General features: G+C 41.7%; 1 protein-coding gene across 3 annotated transcripts in view; it reads left to right on the top strand.

Moving 5' to 3' along the window:
* The window catches only part of enox1 (ecto-NOX disulfide-thiol exchanger 1), a 100,791-nt gene that overhangs the window by 57,621 nt on the left and 16,106 nt on the right, over positions 1-27,064 (top strand). For 2 of the 3 annotated variants that reach the window (XM_028022292.1, XM_028022290.1), the window contains exons 2-8: positions 5,943-6,070; positions 6,173-6,310; positions 15,397-15,564; positions 15,771-15,977; positions 16,348-16,581; positions 20,983-21,195; positions 25,912-26,018. In XM_028022292.1, coding sequence (XP_027878093.1) covers positions 6,061-6,070; positions 6,173-6,310; positions 15,397-15,564; positions 15,771-15,977; positions 16,348-16,581; positions 20,983-21,195; positions 25,912-26,018 — 1,077 coding nt within the window. In that variant the 5' untranslated portion in view covers positions 5,943-6,060. The remainder of the gene's footprint in view (positions 1-5,942; positions 6,071-6,172; positions 6,311-15,396; positions 15,565-15,770; positions 15,978-16,347; positions 16,582-20,982; positions 21,196-25,911; positions 26,019-27,064) is intronic. The other variant, XM_028022291.1, reaches the window with a different exon arrangement.

Below are 27,064 nucleotides of genomic sequence, written 5' to 3'. Positions count from 1 at the left end.
AAGTTAATATTTATTCTGTTTCCTTTAGAGGTCGGTGTCTGGAGTTTTTGATTGGGGCAATAAAAGTCAGTGGTTTGATCTGGGACCCAAGGTTAAGGTTCTTTTCAATAGCAGAAAAACATTATCTGTTGGTTGCTGTATTGCAACTAAATAATTGACGTTTTAAGTATTAAATCAAATCAGTGTTTTCTTGATTGTAAATCTCAATGGCTTGTGCTAAAGTATCCCAGTTGGTTGCTTACATTCCTAAATACTTTATGTTCCATTGCAGATAGAAGCTAAAAGCCCAAAACAATGGAATAAAATTACCGTACGTCGTCCAGTTAGCCTTCCTGTTGTTTCCTTAAGCTTGTTGACGCTCCTCTGGGTAGAGATTTGTCATCAGTTATTATTACTGGAGGAATAGGACCGGTGTAAATTTGTTCATAATATTAACTAAGGGTGCATTCCCACCAGCCTTGTTTAGTTCACTTTAATCAAACTCCAGTTTGTGTGAATGCTCATTGAAACTCTGATTAAGACCAAAAAAGCGAATTCTGGTCCAACTAAAAACCTACATTCTTAGTTTGGTTGTGGTTCAAACGCATATATGGATGAAAGTGAACCAGATACTGCTCCAAAAGCACAAAGCGGACTATACTGCAGGGCATTCTGGGTAAATACAACCAAAACAAATGCAACTGACGCTAGCAAGAGAATCGGCTCGTGGTCTTTTACCAAAACTCAAAAGTGAAATCCTACAACCGCTAAAATCTGACGCTACTCCACTATTGGCTACATTTAGTGAGGAAGGAAGTTGAGTTCAGTGTCTTCTTCTGAGGTTATAGTGTCGCTTCTTTCAGTGGTTCTTGGTGCAGCGCCTCCACAGGCGAGGAGGGGAACAGTTTTTCCAATGGATTGTGCAATGTGAAAACAAACCACAGCAGCTGAAAATGGAACAAATGTTGCTACTTTGGTCTCAAATCAAACCAAGTCTACCAAACTATCTGGTTAGAAAACACCGTAAATGATGTCAGATCAGTTTTGACACAAAAGGCAGTTGTTTTTGAGGTGATTTATTTAACTTATTTCACAACTACAGTGTCCGTTTCTTCATTCCTATTAGTACACAAGGCAGTCGTCAACTCTGCTATGGTACATTACATCCTCAAAGACACACACACCTATCCCCCCGGAGAGAAAATCAGGCAGATTTGACAGGGCGGGCTGATATAAACAAGTAAGCAGCAGGATAAAGAAGCAGTTCCTGCAGACAGAACGTCGCTGCAGGTGTTTGAGTCTGTGTAGATTTTAAGTAAGTGCCTGCTGCAGCCCATTAAACATGCGATCCTTACCTGGATTAGGTGTGCGTGTGTAGATGTGTTTGTCAAATTGATGTGTAACTCGCAGTGAGGAGAGGGAGCGATGTTAGCAGCTCGGCTGTTTTTCAGGCTTACGTAAGCCTTCCCTCTTTCAGTCGGAGTTTTCTCTCTCAGGCTCGGGCTGATGGAAAATCAAATTCAATCTCATCTTTCTTCCCCTATCAGCCAGTCAACATGTCACGTTGAGTTTTGTTGCGTGGGACCTTGCTCGACTTTTTTTCCCACTCTGTGCCCTTTTATTTTTTTTTATCACGCTAAAACGTAGCCTTGACGTGAAAGTGGCTGACATTTGCACTTTGGCTCGAGTAAAACGTGACATTTCGTAAGAGAATTCCCTTTTTTCAACAATCAGCATTGTTTTTCCTGGCAAGGTTATTATTGTTAATAATACTAGTTATAGTAATAATGATAATACCAATAATGGTAACACTAATAAGATAGTGGTTGTATTTTTGAATACGTGTCATGCTTATGACATGTATGTCAAGAATACATATCTGAGCAAGATTAATAAAAAGCTCTAAGTTGCTTTTTATATTAACAGCATTTTATATTTTATTTTTATTTTCTATTTTATCTACAACTACTACTCAGTGGTAGTTGTTATTGCGTCTTGTGTCTATGCTGAAACTGCAAAGTAATTTCCCTGCTGGGATGAATAAAGTACATCTATTCTATTCTATTCTAAAAACGTTCAATAAAAAAAAGAGCCATCATGACGGCTACTTTGGGCCACTCTATGGAGGTTTTTCTTTTACAAAATCATGTACCCTTAAAAGTAACTGATTTATTAAAATTGTAATAAAGTCTTTCAAAACTTAAATTCACAATAAAAGTAGATGCATTTGATCAACACCAAAAAAAGAAAAAAACCTAGTCATTCCATCTCACATAATCACAAAAATGACAATAAATGACAAACTACATACCAGTCTCGGTTGACAAGACAACATTCCCTTAGTTATGCGCAGGCAGGTCAGAAAGCAGGTTATATTTCCATTGTTGTGGCTCATACAGGCACTGCTGCACCTCTTCTTCTGTCCTGACAACAGGACTAGCGTTCTCCTCATCACTCCCTGTCCAATCGCTGAGTTTTTGTGCATTTGAAAAACAAATTTCACATCGATTCCTGGCCATTTACGTGAACATACATTTTCCTGAACTTCCACGGCAATTCACCTGTCCACATACTGGCGAAAAGCCCACCTTTCATCCAGTGAAAGCGTGTAATAAATGTCAGAATGATGTTCTACTGCCAAAACAGCAAAATCTAATGCAAAGAGTTGCAGAGCGGTGAAATCAACCCCTTAAGGCTATTATTGTGACGGTCTGAAGAAAGTTATCAATCTACTTATCTGTCTTCTTTTGTCTACTTGTTTTTTGCCGTCCTGTAGAGCATGAGCAGGCCTTTGAGTAGAGTGCTGGTTGCTGAAGCCGCTAACGAGGTAAACAAACTAAATCATTTGGAAAATTCCATACGAACAGCTGAGAGTTCACCTCATCATCAGCCGGCCGCAAAGTTATTTGTTCCCAGAGGACGAGGCCAAACGCATCTTACAAAAAAAAGGTTCCACATCATAAAGTCCAAAATATTACGACAGCGTATTAGGACCATTGTAGATTGAAAAAAAAAGTTGTGGTACACGTCTACCATCTCTGCCATCTAGAATCTCAGAACATTTCCAGGAAAAACGTGGACATTTTTGAGTTTGAAAAGTCTTAAATTTCTTGAAAAAAACAAACAAAAATTCTGAGCTCAAAAAATCAAAATCTTTCCAAAGGTTTGTAATGAAAAATGTTGTAATGTGCTCCTCACCCCTCTTCTGCTTTAGGTATTTCTACATGGTCTTATCATGTATCACTGGTCAAACTGCTCTCAAGACGTATGCAGTGTCATATAACAGCAGTGGAGAGCTCCTTCATCCTGGAGACTAAGTGTTACTTCCCCAACGTAGAACTTATCTGCCCTCTTTAGCATGAAAGAACAACTCCCTGTCCTTAACAATAGACAAATGGTCAGACCATCTGTGTTGGGCTCCACAGAATCCTTGGTGCAGAACGATCAAGGATTCACACCACACCATACGTACACAGCTGTACGTAGAATACACCCTACAGACAATACTATGATCCATCGGACTTGCACATCGTCAGTAAGTTCTCATCCGTAACAAGAGTGAGTATTTGATTGGCTGACTCTTCACTACTGATGAACATCACCAGGGAGCTCTCCCCCCTACAGCTGCACCAGACAGTTTGGTTCCGTTTTTCCCCCCTCAGTAATCAGATTCATAACCGAGAGTGAGGAGGACTACGTCAAGGACGGTCTCCGTGCGAGTCCGACTGCGAGCGTCCCTGAAACTACACATTACGGTGTGTAGTCGTTGATAAAAACTCGTCTATATGATTGTGTCTCAATTAAAACGGGATGTGGCGGGAGGCTCGGCTGGTTTCCCGGTGTCAGAAGTGAAAAATTTAGATTGCTGCACAGTGTGGTCTGACAGACATTGACAGAGAGAGAGAGAGAGAGAGAGGAAGGGAGACGCACGCTGCATACCAAACACCCGCCACTTCATTGTTGCACTGAGATACGTCAAAGTTTCGCTGTTCTCCTAATTAAAAGCACTGATTACCAGCGTGGTGTCAGGGTTACCCTGCTTCAGCCCTCTAGAACTGCAAACTCTCATTTTTCCATCAACTATGACAAGGCGTCCAGGCCCTGGAGATGGTATGATGTTCTTGGTTTGAAGTGTTGGGGATCATCAACTTCTTTTTGCCAAATGTGACACAGACCTTTGCCATCTGTTTGGTTTCCACTTTGAAACTCTCCAATGGCCTCCACTGACGTCCAGTCACTCTTTCTTATTGCAGAGTCATGAACACGGACCTTAACTGAGGCAAACGAGGTCTGCAGAGCTTTAGTTGTACCTCTTGGGTGTTTTGTGACCTGCTGGATGAGTTGTTGATGAGTTCTTGAGGTATTATTGGTACGTCGGCCACCTCTTGGAAGGTTCTACTGAGATATTATGTTTTCTCTACTCTTACTGTAGTTTACTGGAGTCACAAAACCTTAGAAATGGCTTTATGACCCTCTCCACTCTGATATGGCCTACTTCATGTTGTCAGACAGGTTCTATAGGGTGAAGTGATTTCTTGATTCTCCAGTTTCAGCCGGCAACTGGGTGAGACTGATCTCCATAAATGTGGTTAATCACTAGTAATACTTGACATATCTTTTTGGGTAGATTTAGGTGTGACTGGAAAGCGGAAGCAAAAGAAATCTGTAAAGGGTTACATTTGTTTTCGCATGATTGAATACAGGAGCTGTACATTTTTGATAAGCAGAATTGTACACCTCAAATGTATTTCCACCAGCTACATTTTCTTTTGTGAGAAAGTTTAGTTACTATACCTTAGCTGTACTGTTGTTGAGTATTATTGACTAGCGCTATAATTCAGTTCCTGTTTTCAATAATAAAATACTCATTTTATCGCTTAAAATGCAATATAATAGCTAGGGTGTATTGATCATTTGTTGCAAAGGATACATCTGTAGCTAAAACAATACTTCTAGCATTAGCGTGTGAAAAGCTCCGCCCTTTCTGCTCGTCTTACCATCAGTGCAACGTAGGACTAATCTGTTGGTAATCTTTTGAATTAAGTGATTAATAATTGTATAGCATATGGTGCTTAATCGATTTTTTTTTTCTTTACAGAATTTGAACTAGGTAAAGCTAAAACTATGGCTCTCGAAAAGTTCTTTACAGACAAAGGGTCTATTTTTTATCTTAAATGCAACATATATTTGTACAGTTGTGACTTAATTGCAGCTGAGTGTGTTGTTTTTTCAGAAAATGACGTTTTTCGAAGCCCCAAAAAGGCCTTCATCGCTTACTAAACAATTAATTGATTAGCTAAATGTATTCGATTAATGATACTTACTTAATTACTGAATCATTACTGAATGATTAATAACTCGGTAAACGATTAATCATAATGGACTAACAAATTACTAAACAGTCGGTTGATTAACTGCTTAGTAAAAGATTAATTAATCATTTAGTAAATGATTAATCAATTATTTGACGATCGTTTGAATAATTGATTAATCGTTCCAGTTCAGCTAGGATGCGTCCTGCATGGCCTCTACCAGCGTTAGGGATGAAGCGGATGCCCTTCTGGCTCATCTAATGAAGTTGTTTCATGTTTTCCATCGGGCCCTCTGCGGTTCGCCCGGCGGAGCGCTCTCAGGCGGGTGACCACAGCGGTGCCAGCCCACAAACGGGCTGTTGGGGTGTGCACACCAGTGAGTGCCGGTAACGTTTAAGGACGAGAAGTTTAAAAACCGATGTTTAGCAGTTGTTGTTGCGCACGGATCAGGAGTTGGATGTGAGTGTGTGTGTGTGGGTGTGTGTGTGCGTGTGTGTGTGTGGGTGTGTGTGTGTGTGGCTTTTATTGCTGGAAACACAGCTGGGATTGGAACTGTCTAAAACAAAATCCACTTATGTAGATTCCTGTGCAGTTTTTTTCTTTTCTTCGATGACTTTGGCCTTATTTTTTCTTGTTTTCTATTTTGCACAGGTAAACCGTGAAGGCGGATCAGACCAAACTGGGCGACACGTCCGCTGGTCCATGGCTCTGTCTGTTTGAGAGGCAATCTGATGACAGGACTTCAGACGACGACCAAGGACGACCTGCTATGGCCAGTGGTAAATAATGAAAAGCTAAAACTGCCTGACAAGACTTTGAGCAAATCAAGGTTGGTGATTTTCGGGATGAAAGATCGTCTGTTTCTGACAAATTCGTTCCAGCAGCTGATGGTCCAGGTAACCTCGGAGCTGAGCAGAACCCCCTGAGCGTCCCCATTGCTGATCATGGAGCCTGGGCCACAGCCATGAACAACCTGGGCATCATGCCTGTGGGCATCAGCGGGCAGCAGCTGGTTTCAGGTACTGCCTTCTCGCTACGTGAAGCCTTTATTTTCATTGTGTCGAGGGTTATGTCTTTATCTCTGGCTACATGTGAAGATGCCTTTTCCTTCTATTTGATGGTCCTTTTCTCTGCCTGCGGCGAGACAATAAAATCATACACTTTAAATCTGAACACATTTAATTAAAAATGTATATCCTGCACTCAGAAAGAGTGTACTAACATGGGCTTGTTGTCAAGATTTACACGTAAAGTAATGGAGTTTTTAAGCTTTAGACCAACAAAAACAAAGGGTGAATAAATGGAAGGTAGAGGAAATATTATGTTCTTAGAAATGAAAATGTGAAAAGTGCAGAGATGTTTATGGTTAGCTGGGCAGCATTATGTAAAATCAACTTTGTTCAGCTTAATGTTATGTTATAATGTTGTTCCCTCAAAAACAGACCTGAAGTGTTGCCTTGACTTGTTCATGCATGTCGGAGAAATCCTTTAATCTCCGTGGCAACCATTCAGGATTGCCAAAACGCCTGGTTGGACTTAGCCCCGCCTTTAAGTCAAATTTCTTTTGAGTCATATTTAACATCTAGGAATCTAACGAGACACATGGCCAAAACAAACAACCAGCACTGTGAAACGAGGTGGTGGCAGCATCATGCTGGGGGAATGTGCTTCTTTAGCAGGAACAGAAAAGCTGGTCAGAGTTGATGAGAAGATGGATGGAACTGAATTCAGGGATATTTGGAGGGAAACACAAAAGACTAAAACAAATTAGAATGGTCCAGTCAAAGTCTGTTTGTCATCCAGGCTTCGACTCCCAATATCTAGACCTTTATGTCTGTTTCCTGTCTGAAAAACTGCAATTAGAGACAACTGGTGCAAAAAGAAAAACAAGCACAAAAAAAAGAAAAAAGAATTTGTGAAATAATTATGCAAAACACTTAGAATTGTATTATTATTTGTAAAAAAAAAAAAAAAGAAAGAAAAAGCAGCACTTCTTTTCTTTCAATTGATTTTAAATTGCACACCAGAGATGCAAGGAAGTGGTGGAACTCTCTGAAGCGAGAGAATTTGCATTTGTGTGAATTTATCTGCAGCACCAGATGTTTCCAAGCATTGTCCCTCTAACAAGCTTTACTGAGCAGAACTCGCTCCAAAAACGTCCGGCGTTGCTCCTCTGTTGCGACGCCACTTTCCGTCTTTTTGAGATCTGCTTCCAGATATCCAGCTGTGACACTTTTTCTTGGGAATGTAGGACTCGGGGGGCGGGAGGGAACAGATATGTGTGTATCTGGAGTTATTCAATCCTTCAGTTTCTGTCCTTCTGTGACGCCCAAATGTTCTGTGATCCTAATAATGAATAATAATTACAAAAAACCGAAGGATTTATATGTACTGGATCACTCTGGGTACTAGTGCTTTTAAAATATAACTGAACTCCAACAATACGATGTTTATTCTATACGCAAGTTTCTTTTTTTAATTTCTGTATAATTATGTGTTTGTTGCCAGAATGTTTCAGCATGTGGACCCGAATGTGTTCTGTGGTAAAGTAAAATGCATGATGTCATCGTAGCGATGGCATGATGCTCAGCTGCCTTCACCTCTGGAAACATCCTCCTGCGCTACATGTGGGAACGTTTAGGGAACATGAGACAGCCGTGACATGAAGTGAATCTGACACAGCATGTGTTGCTTTTGCTGCGCATCACAAAAGCACTGTTGACACTTATCTCTGAGAGAGAGACGGTCTCATGTTTACACAGTGGCAGTGAAGGTATCCACGGCTTTTGCCCGACTGAAATGAATACCATGAGATACAAGTGTTCTTAGTTTGGGCTAGCACTTAAATCTGGATAAGTATCAAATTTACAGTAAACAGAATGACACTCTAGCGTATAAATGAATAACAATCAGCGGAACAGTGAGGATTCTGAAAAGTATGTTTATTTCTGTACTTGACTGTGAACTGGAGTTTTTATTAATCTTTCTTAGTCCTGTATGTAACTGTTTGCAAAAAATGTTATGTGTAATATGAGACATGATAACATGAAAAAAAATCTAACTCCTCCATCACTTCCCTGTGGTTCTACTGCCATGTGCAGAAATCCACCATTCCCAGTTAGAAACAACCAATCAGAGCTAGGGAGAGGGTCCTAGTGCTGTCAATCACCCCGGTGTATACACTACTCACATCCTCCCTCTTTCTCTTTGCTAATCTACAGCTAGTTCCCCCACACTGCTATGAATGCTTATGCTAGTTAGCATAGCCACCGGTGGCGGGGGATAAACAGTTTTAATGTAAGTTGTTTCTTCACCATTTGCACATTTAGCATTTAACCAAGCCAGTGAAGCTATTGGTGCATTCAAGTGTTCTGCGCTGGCGCAGAGTTATCAGATAAATTGGTAATTCAGTACATTTATGTCTGTGTTTGAAAAAAAAGAAGAAACATTTTGAGTCAAATCAGTACTGTTTGTCTGAATCGGATCGGTATCGGCCGATATTAAACCTCAGATATCGGTATCGGAGGTGAAAAAAGTGTATTGTGCATCCCAACTCTTAATCTAACAACAGGAGGTTTGACGTCTCTGCCGACATCCGGTTCTGGATATTGTTTTTATGATGGATAAATACAAGGCCCTCAGGGAGCACACAGAAAATTGTTCTGAAAATTAGCCGCACAAATTGGAGATTTGGGTTTTGGTGGAATCCTACAAGAGCGTCGACTGTTTCCCACACGATTAATAGGTCTGGAGACGTGTCCAGGTCACGTTCGGATGTTTGTTTCAATTAAAGATTAGACTCAGGATAACTTTAAACCTCACGTCGTCGTCTCTCTGCGGTGCGCTGAACGCAGCCATATGTCTCGCCGCCAGGCTGCCGCCGCGGCTCACGTCTTTTGGCAGTTCCGCTTTAAGCCTTTTTTTAAAATAATCACATTTACCGGGCTTAAACACTTATTTTTCTCGCTTCAAATTGTGTTTTGTTGTGGGGTTTTTTTGCTTTTATTTGCCCCCGATTTTGGCTGTGCCTGCCTGTGTGTGTGTGTTTGTGTTTATTTTGCCTTTTTCTCTATCTCTTCCTGTGTTTGCGTCTCTGGCAGAGGCAGAGCCAGAGCTCGGAGCCAGACAAACGAACCTGGCTCGGCTTGATTTTTGGCTTCGAGAGAAGAGCCGAGAGCAAAAAGCGACCCCCGTGTGATTACGACGAATGCGTGGCACAGAGATGTGCAATTTACCTGTCAGGGGGTTACAGCTGAAGGCACTTTAATGAGTTTTCATAGGACCTGAAGAATCTCTTCATGCCGCAGCGGCTCAGATTCATGCTTGATTATCTCGCCGCATGTTTTATTTCTCTTTTTGATAAGCTTGAAGATCTCCAATATCTGCGACAGACTGGCGACCTGTCCGGGGTGTACCCCGCCTCTCGCCCGGAACGTAGCTGGAGATAGGCACCAGCAACCCTCCCGACCCCATTAGGGACAAGGGTGAACAGAAAATGGATGGATGGATGGATCTCCAATATTATGCGGCTCCAATATTATTTTCCAAACGTGAAAGCATTTAGTGTCTGCAGCATTGAGTTTGCTTGAATGCTGAAGAAAAAAAATGCAGATATGTTAGGAATTACTGACCACAGAATAGCTGCTCAGAAAACAAGCCTCTCTAAGTAAAATACGGTTTTAAAAACGGCAAGATAATTCACTAGAGAAATTAATAAATAATTGCGTAAGTGTTTAGAAGAGCATGATTGTAGCTCAGAGCAGTAGCACAGCACATATGTGTGAATGGCCAGTGTTGTATAAAGTACTGAAATCTCAGAGTCAAGTAAAAGTATAAGTACCTCTCCAAAATATGACTTTGGTAAAAGTCGAAGTCACTGACTGAAATGTTACTTGAGTTAAAGTCTTAAAGTATCTGAAACTTCTTGTACTTAAGTATGGAAATTACTGTAAAAATGGATGTACTCAAGTAATGTAATGAAAAGTACAAGTAAAAAGTAAAACAAAGCAAATGCAGTTTGAATGACATTTTTTATATTTTGGTAAACTTGTCAAATACACTTAAAATAATGTACCCAACCAAGTGCAGGCAAAATTAATCCTGCTAATAGATATACCTGCAGGCATCATTTAGTTAAGAAAATTAGGTGCTTTACCTATAGCACAAGGTTAACTTAACCTGCTTTACAACTGAACCAGCTTCTTAGTATACCCTCCAGGACAGAAAATACAAAGTTTTTGTAAGCCTTAAGTTTTCCCTTCAAGTAAGGTCAGTGCTGAAAATGAGAAAAATAAATAGTACAGAAAATGCGGCCAACATGAAGAAAAAGAGCTGTTACGATTACTCTACTTCACAAATCAGTGAATCAGTCAATCCTACAGTCAGTAGGTGGTGCACACAACTGGTCATTATGCAAAAGAAAAAAAGAATTGGGAGGGAAATGCAGCTTATTGGCATCTGTAAACCTGGTTTTGAACTTGCATGCCTTTCCTATATTCGTTAAATTTAGTCTAAATTGCTATCGCTATGGCTTCTGTCCCCCTTGAACAGAGGAGTCTAGGTAGCCTGCTACAGTCAACATTAGGCCTCAGCTAAATACACCACGCGTGGAACTGAAACAATGCCAAACAAAGTTCATTTATGGTCAACGTTTCACAATACAGTAGTGTCTAGTGACCAAGCTATAGTTACTGAAACAGGAGGATTATAACCATTTCATAAGACGTTACCTCGATGTGTTTCTTCAAGTTGGACGGGGAGTTTTTGTAAGATAGAATTTCCACATCTTCGGGCAGGAATAACATAAACTGCATGCGGTACGACGAATCTTTAACACCCATGAAAGAGTATATTGTGTTTAAATAAGGCCATGGGCTCTCATCACCAGCTGGTGGTTCCCCTGGAGCCGTGTCCGACGTAGTTGCAGTCGTTGTGGTCTTCGTCTCCTCCTCCATGTGGCTGCTGCTGATTGCGAGACTTGCTTTGTGTTTAATGGGAGAAGCGAAACAGGTGTATCCTATTGGAGGTGATGAACAAGCCCAGGCAAGTAGGCTACGGACTTTGTTCGGTAGCCTGCTTGCTACTTGCTAATCAGTAGGTGGGATCAAAACACTTTGTTTCTCTCTCTCGCTTTTTTGTAACGAGTAACTAAACCACACATTGAAAATGTATCGGAGTAAAAGTACGCAATTAAGTTCGGAAATATAGTGAAGTAAAAGTGAAAGTCATCAAAAATTTTCATACTCCAGGAAAGTATGAAGTACTCCAAAATATACTTAAGTAAAGTAGTGAAGTATTTTTACTTCGTTACTATACAACACTGTGAATGACAATGCCAGAGGGGCCAGTATATAGAGCCTGTTTGGGGTGCTGGGGAGGTAAAACAAACTACCTGGCCAAACAAAGTGTTTCCACCTGGATTTTAACCAAACCAAAATGGTACGAGCCTCTTGTTGGTTGTATACTGCCTGGTTCCAGCTGCCAACAACCCCAACTGAGGGGTCGCTAACAACCATGTAGAAAGACACGTCCTGTGGTCGTGAAAAAGGTGTTAAACATGTTTGGTCCTCTTTAATTAAACGCCTAGAAAGTCCGATTCGTTTGGGGAGGTGTGAATGCACAATCGAACTTTGATCCGGACCAAAACCTCAAACTCTGGTCCGCCTAAAAACTATTTTCCCAGAACTCTGGCACAAATGTTTAATACTAACGACAAACGGAGAGGAGACTGCTCCAAAAGTAGGACGCGAACAACAGCCCTGGGCATTCAACCAAAACAAACACGACGGTGAAATGGCTCGTGGTCTTTGGTCAAAGTCAAGAGAGAAATCATACAACCACTGTCTTCTTCGCCACCACAGGTGGATGCGTAAACAGGCTTTTCAAAGGGTTTGGATAGTTTGACAGCTGAAAAAAGAACAAATGTTTCAATATTGGTCCCCAGTCCAACCGAGTCTACCAGACTATCAGGTGTGGAAACACCCTAACAACGGTCAAATCATTGGCAAGCTTTAATCAGGGGAAACATTTAAAGAGATTAAGTTAAGAACTGTCCAACACATTAAAACTGGAACTATGAATTTGTATGAACTCTCTCGCAGTCTTAAGAGATGGGATCATTTGGATCCCACAGGCTTCCGGCCCTGTGTGCCGTTCGTACACTTTTATTATTTTTCTTTTGTGTGTGTAGTTTCGGGAACTGACGGTCTGACGGGACAACCCCCTATATCGCCGACAATTGCCACGTTCCTCCTGAGCGCTGCTGGAGGGTTAGCTTAAATAATTCCCTTGACAAATACATTATAGCAGCTTATGCTGACACTGAAATCTAAAGCTTTATACTACTGTTGCGTAGGTAAATATTTTCACTGACATAATGTGGCTTCAATCTTATCTGAACAGAGATATGATGCAACAAAAAAGTAAATCACTGCAGTATTTTTTTTGTATTTTTTAAATCGTCTTACTACCTGTAGTTGACTAACTTTCCCCAGATGCTTTAAATACAGGTTCCAGATAGAAAGATTAATTGTATGGACTATCTGTTGTAAATTACTTCTATTTTATACAAAAATAAATACACTAAGACAGTTAGCAGAAATTTCCGCTGATAACTACTTAATAGTACCACACTTTGAAAAAAATTAAACTGACAGAACTACCCCTTTATCCCAGCAGCAGACATTATTAATATAAATAGACATTTCATGGTGCATTGATTGTTTTTTTCAGCAGACTCCCTCTGCCTTTGCCTTACTGTGTGTTTGCTGCTTTGTTTCGTCCATCGTTTTTCTCCTCTGTCTCTTTAAGAAGCTCCTCTTTCTAAAACCCCGCTTTCAGGAAGTCGTCACGACATGGCTCCTCTATTAACCCCTTAAACAAAGTTTGTACTCGTAAAATGAGCTCAGCAGATGTTTGCTAATTGTTGCTGGCTAGTCTGAAGGAGCTGAGTGGGGGAGGGCTGCCCTGTGAGGTGGAAACTGCAGCTCTGAGGAGGAGCTTCGTCTCAAAGGCGGAGCTAAGTCCCACAAAGTGTTTTGCAGAGCTGAATGGTTGCCATGGAGATTAAAGGATTTCTCGAACATGCATGAAAGAATCAAATAAACACTCCAGTATGTTTTTGATGAGGGAATAACATTACAACATGATGTAAAGTAAAAAAAAACATTGCTTTTACGTAAACATTGCCCCTTCAAAATCAATGTTCTCCATCCAATCTGACCAATCTTGAGCCAGTTTGCAAAAGTTAAACAGTATTTTGTCTTGATTTATATCAAATTAGCATACGTGCTAAATTCCCCTCCTCATTAAGTCAACAAAACATTTAAAGCGCCTCAGTCTCTGTTTTCTCTCGTGTCCTGACTGTTCACCCCAGCAACAGCAGTAACAAAAAAAAAGGCTTTCACTCTGAATCAGGGCTGCATTTGATCAGTTCTCTGCACAGAGAAACTAAAGAAACATTTATTTCTATTCAATTACGATTCGGGAGGCATTTGTTCCTCCTGTGACAGCCCCTCTCTCGTGCGATTTGAATCACCGCCTTCGCGGCGGAGCTGCGGGGCCGCCGTGCAGGAGGACTTTCTGCTGACGTTCTGTTCCTCCCGCTCCCTTGTTATTGCAGTGTGGGAGACGGGGGGAGCCTGGAGGGGTGACGTGCGGCGCAGCACCACCCTCCACTCCAGACAGGAGAAGCATTGCTGCTGTCGCCTCTGTTTTCTCATTGTTTATCTTCCCCATTCTTCTTCACTTTCTTTGTCCTGGAGGAAAGACACCCTGTTCTTCCTTCCCTCTCCTCCATCTTTCCCACAGGCCTATTTCAGATGATGTGTTTTCAGTTTTTTTTTCTTTTTTTTACCACAGATCCAATCTGCAGCTTTCTCTTTTTCCTATCTGCTACCTCCAAGATTAAAGCGATGCTTTCTTATCTCTTTTGGTTTTCCTTCCTTTGTTGTCTGACCCACTTTTGAGGCTGGGATCATTTTATGTTTGTGATAAGTTGGAGAGCAGTTTATTAATGTACTATTTGGAGCAGTACTTTAAACAGTACTTATTTGCTAAAAAGAAGAAGGAGCTACTTTAACAAAAGCCAGCATGAGGAAAGCAAGATACCAGTTTTAGGAGCCGTTGTAAGTGTGATAATAATCCTTTACGTTGTCATGACGACCTCAGTTCTGCATTTTGTGGCACATCCTCTCAGGTCTCTGGCTTGACAAAGCTTCGACCTGCCAATTATCTCTATTAAAGCAGGGGTGTCCAAAGTGTGGCCCGCGGGCCATTTGTGGCCTCCTGAGATGATTTTGTTCGGCCCCTGGCCACAAGTCAAGAGTGGTAAAAAAAAAATCTGATCAATAGATGACCCCCAAAAATGTGGAAATTGTCCGTTTTTCTTTTAATAAGACAACAGTCTGAAGCCCTTCTTTAATGATATGCAGATTAAAAATTAGTTTATTGTTGAGAAGGTAAAAGAAAACTAAACAAGCAAAACAAAAATCACACTCAGCTCATTTTTCATTTAATGAATTTTGTGGCCTACAAGTAGTTTAAATTTGCCAATTTTTGGCTCCTGGACACCACCGTCTTAAAGATTACAATACGAGAAAACCATTAAAATATATTCTTTCAAACATGTTTAGGTCTGAGCTTTGGCTAGGCCATACCAAAATGAAAATGTTTTGATCAGAACCATCCATTGCAGCTGTGGCTTGTTTTGGAGTCGTCGTTCTTTTGGAAGACGAATTTCTGACAAAGTCTAGGCAAATAAGCCGACAATGTAAAACAATTGCTAGAGCGATTGGGACGCGTGTCCTCGACGCGCCTCCTCTCCGACTTTGAGTGTAAACCAGACACGCCTGACGCTGGAAACGTTAGGTGTAGAGCAAAATGCCAAGCGTCTGCATTCAAAGTGCAAAAACGCGTCAAACTTGAAGACGCGTTTTTGACGCGCATAAAGCTTTTGAATGTTTTGCAAACTCTAGGTAAATCTTTAAAAAATCATATCCGATTAAGTATTGCCTTCGATAAATTTAATGGTGTATAAATGTTTCATCTTGCCAATCTTATACGGTTTTTGTTGTTTTTTGTTGTTGTTCTCCTGTCTGTCCTACAGAATCTCTGTGCATCCCGAGATTTGACCCCGGACTGAGCCTTATTGGACCAATAAACCCCATGATGGGAGGCATCGGCCTGGTCCCACCTCCACCCATTCCCCCCGACGTGCCTGTCATTAAGGAGATTATCCACTGCAAGAGCTGCACTCTCTTCCCTCAGAACCCCAGTAAGAACCCGTCAGCCCGTGCTCTGGAGGATGTTCATTTCTTAAAAAGGAAATTCAAAGCAGATTAACCCAATGCAGGAATAACCACCAGAATATCGATAGACGTATCAAGTACAGCCTAAATATTGTCTGATAAGTTGCAGATTTGTCCCAGTTTAGAAAACGATTACACTGTGGCGTAATGACACCTATGCTGGTGGCTTCAGATCTGCCCCCTCCGTCGACGCGGGAGCGCCCCCCCGGCTGTAAGACGGTGTTTGTGGGAGGCCTGCCTGAGAACGCCACGGAGGACATCATCAGGGAGGTGTTCGACCCGTGTGGGGAGATCATCGCCATCCGCAAGAGCAAGAAGAACTTCTGCCACATCCGTTTCAGCGAGGAGTTCATGATTGACAAGGCCATATATCTGTCAGGTGAAAGGCAAAAGGCTCATATTTTATATTTTGATTTTATTAATGGGACTAAACAAACCAATGTTGTACTGACATAAGGGGGTTTGGGGACAAGTTCAGCATTACTTATAGCTATTTGTGATATTTTGATGTCTGCTGACTCCGGAGCATCCACTGTAATATTACTTCTGACTCTGTTGATCATCGGCGGTATCTCTAACTGGGTTAGGGACGTAGTCAGTTTATCAAATGTGGCTCTAGAGTGGTATAACTTGTGTTTTTCTGGCAGAAAACTTACGGTAAGGCAGATCATGTCAGATTCCAAGAGCCTACCATGCGGCGGACTCAACCTTTCATGAGAGTTAACCGCGCTTCGCTGTTTCTCGGACAGGATATCGGATGCGTATCGGCTCCAGCACGGACAAGAAGGACTCCGGGAGGATCCACGTGGACTTCGCTCAGGCCAGGGACGACCTGTATGAGTGGGAGTGCAAGCAGCGCCTGTTGGCCAGAGAGGAAAGGCACCGGCGAAAAATTCACGAAGACTGCCTGCGTCCGCCGTCTCCTCCTCCCATCGTGCACTACTCTGAGCATGAGGCGGCGCTGCTGGCTGAGAAACTAAAAGGTGGGTCACGCTAAGAGGAACGGGTCCAGTAACGCTAGATACACAGCTAAACGTCATCCTGCTGGGTGTTAAAAGCCGAGGCAGTTCATTTTACTTTCAGGGATACGGAAACGTCGTCACTGCTTCAGCAGCAATGAAATCTGGAGGCGTTATGGACACAGTGACATTTTAGTTCAGAATCACCTAAAGCTCCTTAAAGATGACGCACAGGTTTACATGTTTGTGTTGCATAATCTGCTGCTCAGACCACCTGCTGGGTGTAATACCAAATGCAGATGAGTCTTTTAAGAGGCTGAACAATTATCGATCTTTGACCCGTTTGTGGAAAATGTAAGAGCGCCGTTACAAACAAGGGTGTTTGTGTAAAGATAAATCAGGTTAATCTGCTTGTTAAATCATGTGAATTCCACAAAAATGACAGGTTACCATCAAGTCAAGGGAAAGTAACTGGATTGTATATATGTGTGTTTTAGATGTGGGAGAATAAAAATCTGACCTCATCAGCCTGATTGCAGGGTTTCCAAACATTGTTTATTTCATAGGTTCACCATTTCTCAGACTCTTCCAGATTTGTTTTCCCTTCCTCTGCACTTTGTGTGCCGTTCTTGACATTTGAGTCCTCAATATTCATCATGAACTGCTTACGTTGGGCTCTCATCTGTAGGGTCGACAAATCGTGGCAGAAGCCAGTGCCAAAACGTGTTTCCAATTTTCAGAGTGTGGTATAGGGCCTTTTCCCTGCTTTTTTCCTCCCTCACATCTGGTTTCACTTAGAATAAATTCATCTCAAAATCTGTAAGGCTTGTACCTGTCAAACGAGAATTGAGGTGTTCAAGAATAAATCGATTCCTTAAAGGAAAGTTTGTAAATCAATTTTACCCGTATTTTGTTTGGGGGTAGGGGAAAGCTTTTTAACTGGAAATGACAGATTTTCTGTGTAAAGCTAAGCTTATTTTGCAAGTATGTCAAAAAAATCAAAACTTTGATGTTGAAGAAAGCAAAACTAGATGGACGTGGGACAAAATGACCACCATGTAGGTCTGAATTGGGAGTACGAATAGATGAAGGGGTCGCTTCTCTTGTTTCCTCTTTCCCCTCCGTCCTTCTAAATGTTTCACCTGCTTCCGCCGCACAACGGGAGACTGCATAAGAAACAGCGTGGGAGTGAGCTGAATGAGGAGTGGAGTGAGAAGCCGAGGATGAGCGATTGTTTGTGGGGGAGTGTGAAGGTCACCGCTCCTCCTCCGTCATGTATCCTCCGCTCGGCCGGGGCGGGAGTCTATCTTTCCCTGGAACGAGAGCGGCTGCGTATCTGCAGGGAGGAAACTTCTTCTCTCTGGGTTCCTGGAAAACGGGCGGGCTAGAACCAATTAGGTAATTTAGTGTAATTCAATCTCATTGAAAACCAATCCACTACTTATTTCTCCTTAAACATGTGGCGAACCCTTTGGAGGCCTTGAGTCCTCGATGTCGCGGGTTCAACTCCCGGACCCGACAATATTTGCCGCATGTCTTCCTCCCTCTCCTTCCCCGTTTCCTGTCAGCCTACTATCATATAAGGGACACTAGAGCCCACAAAAGACCCCCTGGAGGGGTAAAAAAAACATGTGGCGAACCCAGCACTCTGTACCTGTATCTGTGTTGTTGTTTGACGCGATAATAAATCTAACCACAGCAGGATAATTTACAGACTAACGTGTGTTCTCTCTATTACATGAGCAACTCTTCTGTAGTAAGCCTCTCTGCATCTGCCATATTTTACCATACCCAAGCACACATTAGCACACTAGCTTCTGAGCTTCCACGTGACACAGCACCCCTCCCACACTCGGCTCCTTCAGACTAGCCAGCAGCAATTAGCAAACACCTCATCACAACACATCAGCAGAGCTCATTACAGGAGCTACAGTACGTCTCAGTGCAACCCTGGTGAAAACATTGTTAGAGGGTTAATAGACGAGCCATGTTGTGATGACTTCCTGTAGACAGAGTTTGTCTTTGGCTTTTCTGTGACAAAGAGTTTTGCCAACACTGACTGCCCACATCATTTTGAATTTATAGCATTGCAATAATTACTAGACAAACAGTAATTCACATTTTTACACATTTTTATATCAACCCAATGTGTCTAAATAGATATGAAATAATGGAGAATCTGAAAATACTTTTGAATCTCCTCTGTGTACTGAATACTTTTATACATCAACAACAACAACAAAAAACAGGAAAATACCGTCGAACACGTGCCAAAGCGTACTGGTCCAGACCGGTTAATGCTCATCCTTTCCAGCAGCATTAAAGGAGAACTCTACAGTCTGCTTGTTTTTTTCCCATCCCTGCTATATTTAGCCATGTTGTTCTCTCTACATTCTCCTTTTGTTAAAGCGACAGAGCAAATACATTGGAGAGTTGGATGGATCATCTATGGCTGACGTACTGAGTGGAGTGCTGGCAGACAATGGGGACGATTCTGCCCCAAGGACTCCCTGCAGAGAGATGCAGCTATGAAAAACCACCACATGGTTTTAAATGACGCGTCAACCAGGAAACTCAGCAATTTGTTGTAGTCAACGTTGTTATTTTGTGTGGACTGGTCATTGGAGCCTGGGAATGCTCCTGTTGTTGGTGTTCCCAAATGACTAGCCTTAAAACTCACAGAAGGAATAAACACCAGCCAGTCTGAGGGGGAAAATAACTTCAATCAAAAGAACAAACCAAGCCAGCGACGCACGATTCAACTGAGAAAGTATTCGCCCAGCCGTTCAGTCAGATGACGCTCAAACACGGTTACCATGGCGTTCTTAAAGAGGCAGCAGAACATCGATAGGGTGGAGTGTAGATTGCAGCTGAGCTGGACTGAATAACATTATCTTAAGTCGAATAATTAATGACGTCTTTTAGTATCATGAGTGAATGAAATGTGACAGACAGAAGTTCCCAAACTTTTCCATATTATATTCTTATATTTTATGATAATGATTGAAAAACAGATTTGAATTTATGAAACAATTATTAAAATTATAATAAAAAAATGTATGAATAAAATGTTTTGATACATTTTTCTTAATTTTGGTAGTTTTTCATTTTTCCCACCATCACTCTGAAAAACACTGTGTTAAAGGACAAGGAATTTAATAAGGCTGACACATGGCTAATAAAATTTTAAAAAGAAGTTTTATCCTAAAATTGAACGCTGTAATTCAGAAGCAATAAATCCAGCTACAAACGTTCGATATAAAACTGAAATACTACCAATCATAACAGTAAAATTAAAGATAAGATTTCCCTTGTTTTCTCCTCCAGGTTGGTGCTTTGGTTTTATTCCCATATCTTCTGAGAAGCAGCAGCCCGCTGCTTTGATTTGTTAATATTTGCTTCTCCGTAATCTGAGCCCATGTGCATTTTTTTCCCCTCTCCTCCGGTCCTGTAATACCTAAATAAACAAGCATGTTTTCTCTCTCAATAACCCTTTTCAATTCATTCTTCCCGTCAGACAGCAGGGGAAATAAATTTCCATTCTCCCCGCGCTCGTCCCCCGTTCAGCTGCGTCTCATTGTTGCGCGCTGTAATGTGACTGTAATCTGCTGCTGGGAATGAATGGGCCTTTATCAGAGCCAGTGGAAAGTGTCTTCTTACAGGTTGTGTTGCGCTGGGTATTGAGCTCATTAAGCGCCGTCTAATTCACTCTGTTCTGGTCTTCAGCCGCTCTGTGGCATCCTTCAATTATTATTCAAATGGCGAGGAAGAAAGCCGAAGTCGGAGGCCTGCGGAGACTCGGCTCTCTGCAGCTGAGGCTGATTGTGGGTTAGGAAGTTGAAAAATCACCAAAATGACTTTTGGTGAGCGGCGGCGGCGGCGGTGGTTCATAGAGCAATGAGCAGTGAGGGGCTGCAGAGAGGGATTTTATCAATCACTTCCTGAGGTTGTGTTTGTTTAGCCAGGCTGAGAGTTAAACCTCCGATGAAGTAGAGTTTTAAGGAAAAACTCAACATGTCATTGTTAAAAGCTGAGTCACAATTGAACAAAGTTGTTATGAATGAGCATAAAACATGACGGGTAGTCATGCATCCTGAATGTGACAGAACAATTCTAACCTAGCTCGAAGGATGATGTTTTTTAGTATTTTATCGCGTGAACGAACTACAAAGTGCGGCTTTGATCGTGTTTCTTGTTTAATGGAAACATCACAATTGTGAAATTGTGTTGCTTCAAACTTTGCAGACAATCAACAAAACGGGATAATGGGAACCAATAAATGGTCACTAAAGAGGGATTCGTTTAAAAAAAATCAGGAGTCACTGGAATAACAAAAGGGAGCAAAAAAAAAGTAAAAAATCAATCCAAACCCCACAGCGGTCAGCTTTCTAGATCCGGTCGAACTGTTCTTCGCTGTTTCCACAGACGACAACAAGTTCAGCGAGGCCACAGCGGTGCTCTTCACCTGGATCGACCGCGGCGAGGTCAACCGCCGGACCGCCAACCACTTCTACTCTATGGTCCAGTCGGCGAACAGCCACGTTCGCCGGCTGATGAGCGAGAAGGCTCTCCACGAGGAGGAGATGGAGCGAGCCAAGGAGATCTTTAAGAACGCCCTGATGGCCATATTGACACAATGTAAGTGTGCTTTTTAAATGCAATGCAGTCACGGTGAGAGAACCTTTTCAGGCTGATGGTTGAATACTGCGAGGTAAAGCAGCGGCGAGCCGTGCAGTCATTAAGGTAAGCCAGACGGATGACTTCCTCTCGTTGACGAGAGCAAGAAACACGATCCAGGAGGGATTCACTTTCATCTGAGTTGTGAGGCGATTAGGATTTGTAAGAACTTTCAACACAATAATATTTTGTTGTTGACTTCCTGTTATTAAATCCGTAGTGAAACTCCGGTCATCTCATCCCCATTCCCTACTAGTGCAGCGGAGTTGTTCTCTGCTGCAGGGCGTGGTGCCGCAACAGATTACGGAGGTGCACACCATAAAGACATTTATAGCACCTCGGCTTTGGAGCCCGTTCTCGATTTGATTCATTTACTCCGCGAGCATCTCAGCCCTGTCTCCATGACAACGCTCTTTCATCCGTCTCCCCATCAGCCACGGTATCCGGAGCTCACCGTGCTGCGGCGATGAGGGTCAGTCGCGCAGGAGTTTCAGAGGCAACGTCATGACCTTTCCACGCCCGGGCAGCGGAAAAGTCCAGAACACGGAGCCGCCGGGGACAGGCTGTTTTCTGTTGTCATAGATTATCCAGCATGGAGCAAAAGCAAGTTCAACATCTTTTAGTCATCATCAGCTCAAAGTCCTGATTTCACAATCTTTACAGAACTTGAGTGTTTACTTCCATCATTTGGCAAAACTCAAAAGTTCAGCGACTGAGTGTGTTCTGAGCTTAAAGGAAAAACACATCACTGACAGCTAGTTTAGTTAGATTTAGCTACATATATGTGTATATATAAATACACAAGGCAGTACTAAACTGTAAAAAGAGACCCCAAGGATTTCCTTTGAGCATCTATCTGTGAAGTTGATGTCACAGATAGATCGATGACGATCATGTTGATTTTCTGCACTGTTACTATTGTAGTCTGTCTGTAGTTTCAGCGATGGCAGCGGAGGAAGTGAACGAAGCCGTTCATGCTGGCCAGGCTTCCTAATATTTAGTTAACAGTAACAGCCGCCTCGTTCAGCTCGGCTCTTCTCTCTTCGCCGTGGAAACTGTTTACCGCAGGCAATTTCCGGTAAGCTGTATAGCGTCGAACTGATCCATTACATACATCTCGTTCGTTAGCGATTGGGTAAAATGTAAAGCTGCAACGCAGTCCACGCCTCCAAGAAGCAATCATTTCTCGGAAGCAGAGAGCCCACCATAGCCCAGACCCTCTGAACGACGATGTTTGCCTTAGACTGTAGACTTTTTTGATTGATTAAATATTACACCCTGAACAGTAACCAAGGCAGATACTTGGAATGAAAAAGAGTGTGTCATCAGTTTGCTTTTCATGTTCCTGTGTTTGAATGGTGGGTGAAAGAAAGCACAAAGGGGTAAGTACAGTGCTGTCAAAGTTTGGTTGTTTTTTAAATGTTTTTTTAAATTTTTCTTTTTTACTGTCTTTGTGTAGATTCACATAAGAGATAACATTCATTACGCTCTTTGAAATGTCTTGATTTTTTAAAAATATGTTTGCACAGAAATGTTCAGTAACAGCAAATGTGAGAGCAAAACTTTAAAGGCAACATTTTTACACAGAATGAAAGAATATTGTTACTTACTGTACCTATCTAATGTGAAAGTAACCGCCTTCGTTTGAAGTATCCACTTCGTCTGAGAGGAAATGAAGTTAAAACCACCCTTATGGTTGACATGGTAACTGTGTCTGACAATCTTGCATTGGAAAATGAGCTGAAACACAGCAAAGGGGGAGCAGGGCGAATCATTTCCAGGCTAAAACTCATGACGAGAATCTAAACGTTGTCTTTCCATTCTGGGATAAATGTTGCCTTGTCAGTCTTGAAGGAAGTGAGTCTGCTTTTAATGTAAGTACTGAGCACCCACCAGGAGAGAGACCTGTTCATCACATCACACAAATTTACAATTATTTTATTATTTAATCCCTGTTAAGACAAAACATGATTCACATTCCTTGCTAATTTTGGTCTAAACAGATACGATTAAAAATCAGCAAAAACATTTTTATTGGCATTAAAGCAACTACTGACCAGTTTTATACGTTTTTCCTCTGATATTTTTGCCTTTTTTTTTTTTTGACAGCGCTGTGACGCTAACCGTTAGCAGCAAACACAAACTGAAGTCAGGAACCAGGTTGGAGCACTGCAAAATGGTTACTAGACTTCTTATTTGTTATTGTACAGTTTGACTTCATAAAAACCAAAAAGGGTTAATTAAAGCAGCAATATTCGAAGCGTTGTTTACAGACAAATATCAACCAGAGATTTTTTTTTTTTTGTCTAGTTCAGGACTTTTTCACATTTCACACTAAAACCAAAGCCTAAAAATACAACCGGCTACAATGTTGTATTTTGTTTAATTCTTTATCTTAATGTATAAAAAGTGCCGATGAAACAAAAACCTGTTTTATACTGACTAAAACTGTTCTTAAAACTCTGTTTTTATGTTTTAATACCCTATCTTGTTTGCACAGGAATGTCTGTAATAAAATAAAATCATGATGAAGATAGCTGGCTTTTTAAAACACAATTATTCACTTCTTGGAATCTATTTTTTTAATTTAGCCTCCTCAAGCCTTTGCAATTTGTGAGTGTTCTAAAAGCAAAACAACCGTCTTAATGAAGAAGAGGATTTCCTCTTAAAGTTTTTCCTCAAACATTATTATCCAGTCTTTCATAGATGAGTCGTTTATGTCATAATTTATTCCCTCTGGTTTTGGATTCTGTGCAGCTAGAAGGAGTTTTGCTCTTAATCTTTCTTTTTTGCTTTTTTACAAATGTGAAAAAAAGAAAAGAAGTAAAAACACTGTTTAGTGTCTTAAAAGTTGAAATAACACGAGGGCTGTATTACTCCCAAATCCCAGAGGAATAGAAAAGGAGGCTTAAAGAAATTCAAACCATGTCTCACTTAGACTGTAATGGGCAAATGTCATTTCTCTGACTCCACCATCCGTCCGCCCAGCTTCCTAATCAAACAGCAAGGCAGAGATTTAAAGAGGAGGGGGAAAAGCAAACACTCATAGTAGTAATCCAGGACGTGTTTCTGTAAAATATTTTCTCTTCAGTCCGGAAATTGAGCTGTTAGCGGGTCATGACAGCCATGAGACTGTCACAGCAACAGTCTTCAGTCAGAGGCCTCTAAAGATTCGTTGCGAGACTGACTTCTATTAGAGAGCCTTCATCGCCTCTCCCAGAGTGACTCTTTGAAGATACTCAGATGAAATGTCTTACAACATTTAGCTTCCCTTAGGTGTAAATAAAGTATTTTTTAAATTATTATTTTGCTCCTAAACCTCCATAAAACAATTCTGAACATTTGTACACAGTGAAAGAACAGAACGAAATTTCAAAGTTCAAAGCATTAGCATATATTCTGCTGATTATTCCTGCTGACATCCTTGTAACCAACTTATCTGTCTGATATCCAGTTTGATAAAAAAAAACAAAAAAACATTTTGTTTGGGTTAAAAACACAAATAAAATTCTGAGGTCTTTTCTCTCTGAGCCTGAGTGTCTAAATCCAGTAAAACACAGACGTGTTTTTAGGGAATCATGGTAAGATAAACCAGACTATTGGGAAACTGGCATTTATTTTACGTGAATTATTTCTGAGTAGTCAGAAAAGTCACAAGCTGCATTACCATTGACTGTAAAATTACACAAATCAGAATTACAAAAATAAATTTGCTTAATGGATCTTAAAACAAAACAAGCAATTAAAAGGCTTTTGCGCTAGGATGACAAGGATTTTTCGGCCATATCAAAATTAATGTATTTTGCAAAAAAATGCGATGGAAACACTTTTTTCGTGTCCTGTGAGTCACTTGATCAACAACTGGATGTTACCACTGGTGGAAATGACAAAGAAGATGACAGGAAGTGGTAGGGCGATGATGGGGCGGCATGCTTTTGAACTACTTAAGGCATGAAGGGTGATTTGTAATTGTTCTTAACAAATGGAAACACGGCAATTTTTTAAAAAATTCAAGCTTCTCGAAAAAAAGGTTTTTGAGCTAAGCTGATGTGGTTTTTCAACCTTATCAAAATTAATGTAATTCGCAAAATCCTTGATGGAAACACTTTTTTCACGCCCCACGAGTCACGTGATCAACAACTGAATGTTGGAAGCAACAAAGAAGATGACAGGAAGTAGAAAGAGAATCTCTTTTTGGTATTTAATGACTTATTACATCATTCACGTATGATTTTAATTGCATTTTCTATTTTAATGGAAAAACTACAAATGCAAAATTGTATTTTTCCAACTTTAGCGGTAAAATCATCAAAATTTCGAATAGAATCGTAACAGAAATGCAGCTACAGAGATCGTGGTTCATAATTGGGATTTATTGGCCTCTCTTTTGATCACTCAGACTCCTGTAAACAAGTAGCATACTGACCACTCATAACTACTCAACACAGCCCCGCTTTGGAGAGCAGTTGTCATTGTTTCTCTGCTAATTGACTTGAAATGAACCACAGATTATGAGGAAGGGCTAAACCCAGCATGGTGAGTGTGTGTTCATGGTCTCTCCTCTGTTTGGGTGCAGGAGCCTCTAGTCAGAGCTGCAGTGCTACCTAAACGGCTTATTTTGTCTTGACTCCCTCCTCCTCCTCCTCCCCCCGTTCCTCTTCCCTGTTCACCTCGAAGTCGAGCAGATCACCGCCATTTTCACGGCCGCCACCAGGCAAAAGGCATGGGACCATTTCTCAAAAGCGCAGCGCAAGAACATAGACATTTGGCGCAAGCAGTGTGAGGTTGGTACGCCTTCTTTCTGTTTTCTCCTCCCAAAACCCCGCAGGCCCGCCGCTTTCTTCTCCGCTGTCACCTACGAGTCCCCGGGGAGAGCGCTGACAGACAGGGGCCCCCGTCTGATCTGTCAGAGTCGGCGGCCCCCGTTGTTGCTTTACCGGATGTTTTCCCTCGCGCAGACAGACACACACACAGACAGAAAGGTAGCTGCCTGTGATCCCGGGCCTCTCCTCCTACCAGCTGGGGAACTGCAAACCATCTGACGTCTCTTGGAAAGAGTGAGCCGCTGCCATGGCAACAGTGATTTCCAGGATTAGGTCTCTGATCAATTATTCATCCAGAATTAAATCAAGATAACGAGCATGAACACGAGGAGCCGGCGTGTAAGGGGGGGGGTGGGGGGACGGTTCCAGCGCAGTCGGCACTTGAGAGCTGCCTCTGGGTTCAGACGGATGTCGCCGCCTGGGCTGGGCACGGTGGTGGCTTCATGCTGCGGTGGTGACGAGGGCTAAAACTATCAATTGGGATGAGTTGATTATTAAAATGATGGCCAACTAATTGAGCAATTGATTAATCGTTAGCTGGTCTGTATGAACTGGAAAAAAAAGTCCATTTGATGAAAGAACATCAGCTGGAGCAGTAATTAAGCCAAAACTGTTCAAAGAATAAAAACATTTTGCATCCGACTTAAAAAGCCCCTTTGCCTGTAAAAATGTGAGACCCAAACCTCCTCAAGTAGAAGTTTTAGCTGCAACTGGTTCAAATTCTGGAAAAGAAAATCTCCTATTAAAGGGAGAGTATTGTAGAAAATCAACCTTTTCTAGCTTTACGTCATGTGATAATGTTATTCCCACATCAAAAACATGCCTGGAGTGTTGCCTTGATTTTTTAATGCATGTTTGAGAAATGCTTTAATCTCCATGGCAACCTTTCAGCTGCTCAAAACGCCAGGCTGGACTTAACTCCGCTTTCGAGGACCAAGCTCCTCCACTGAGCTGCAGTTTCCAAGCTTCTGAGCTCCTGCTTCACAGAGCAGAGAGGTCCTCGCCCA

The sequence above is a fragment of the Xiphophorus couchianus genome, chromosome 7 (genome assembly GCF_001444195.1).
Source record: "Xiphophorus couchianus chromosome 7, X_couchianus-1.0, whole genome shotgun sequence".
Taxonomy (NCBI): Eukaryota; Metazoa; Chordata; class Actinopteri; order Cyprinodontiformes; family Poeciliidae; genus Xiphophorus; species Xiphophorus couchianus.
This window is presented reverse-complemented; position numbering and strand designations above follow the sequence as displayed.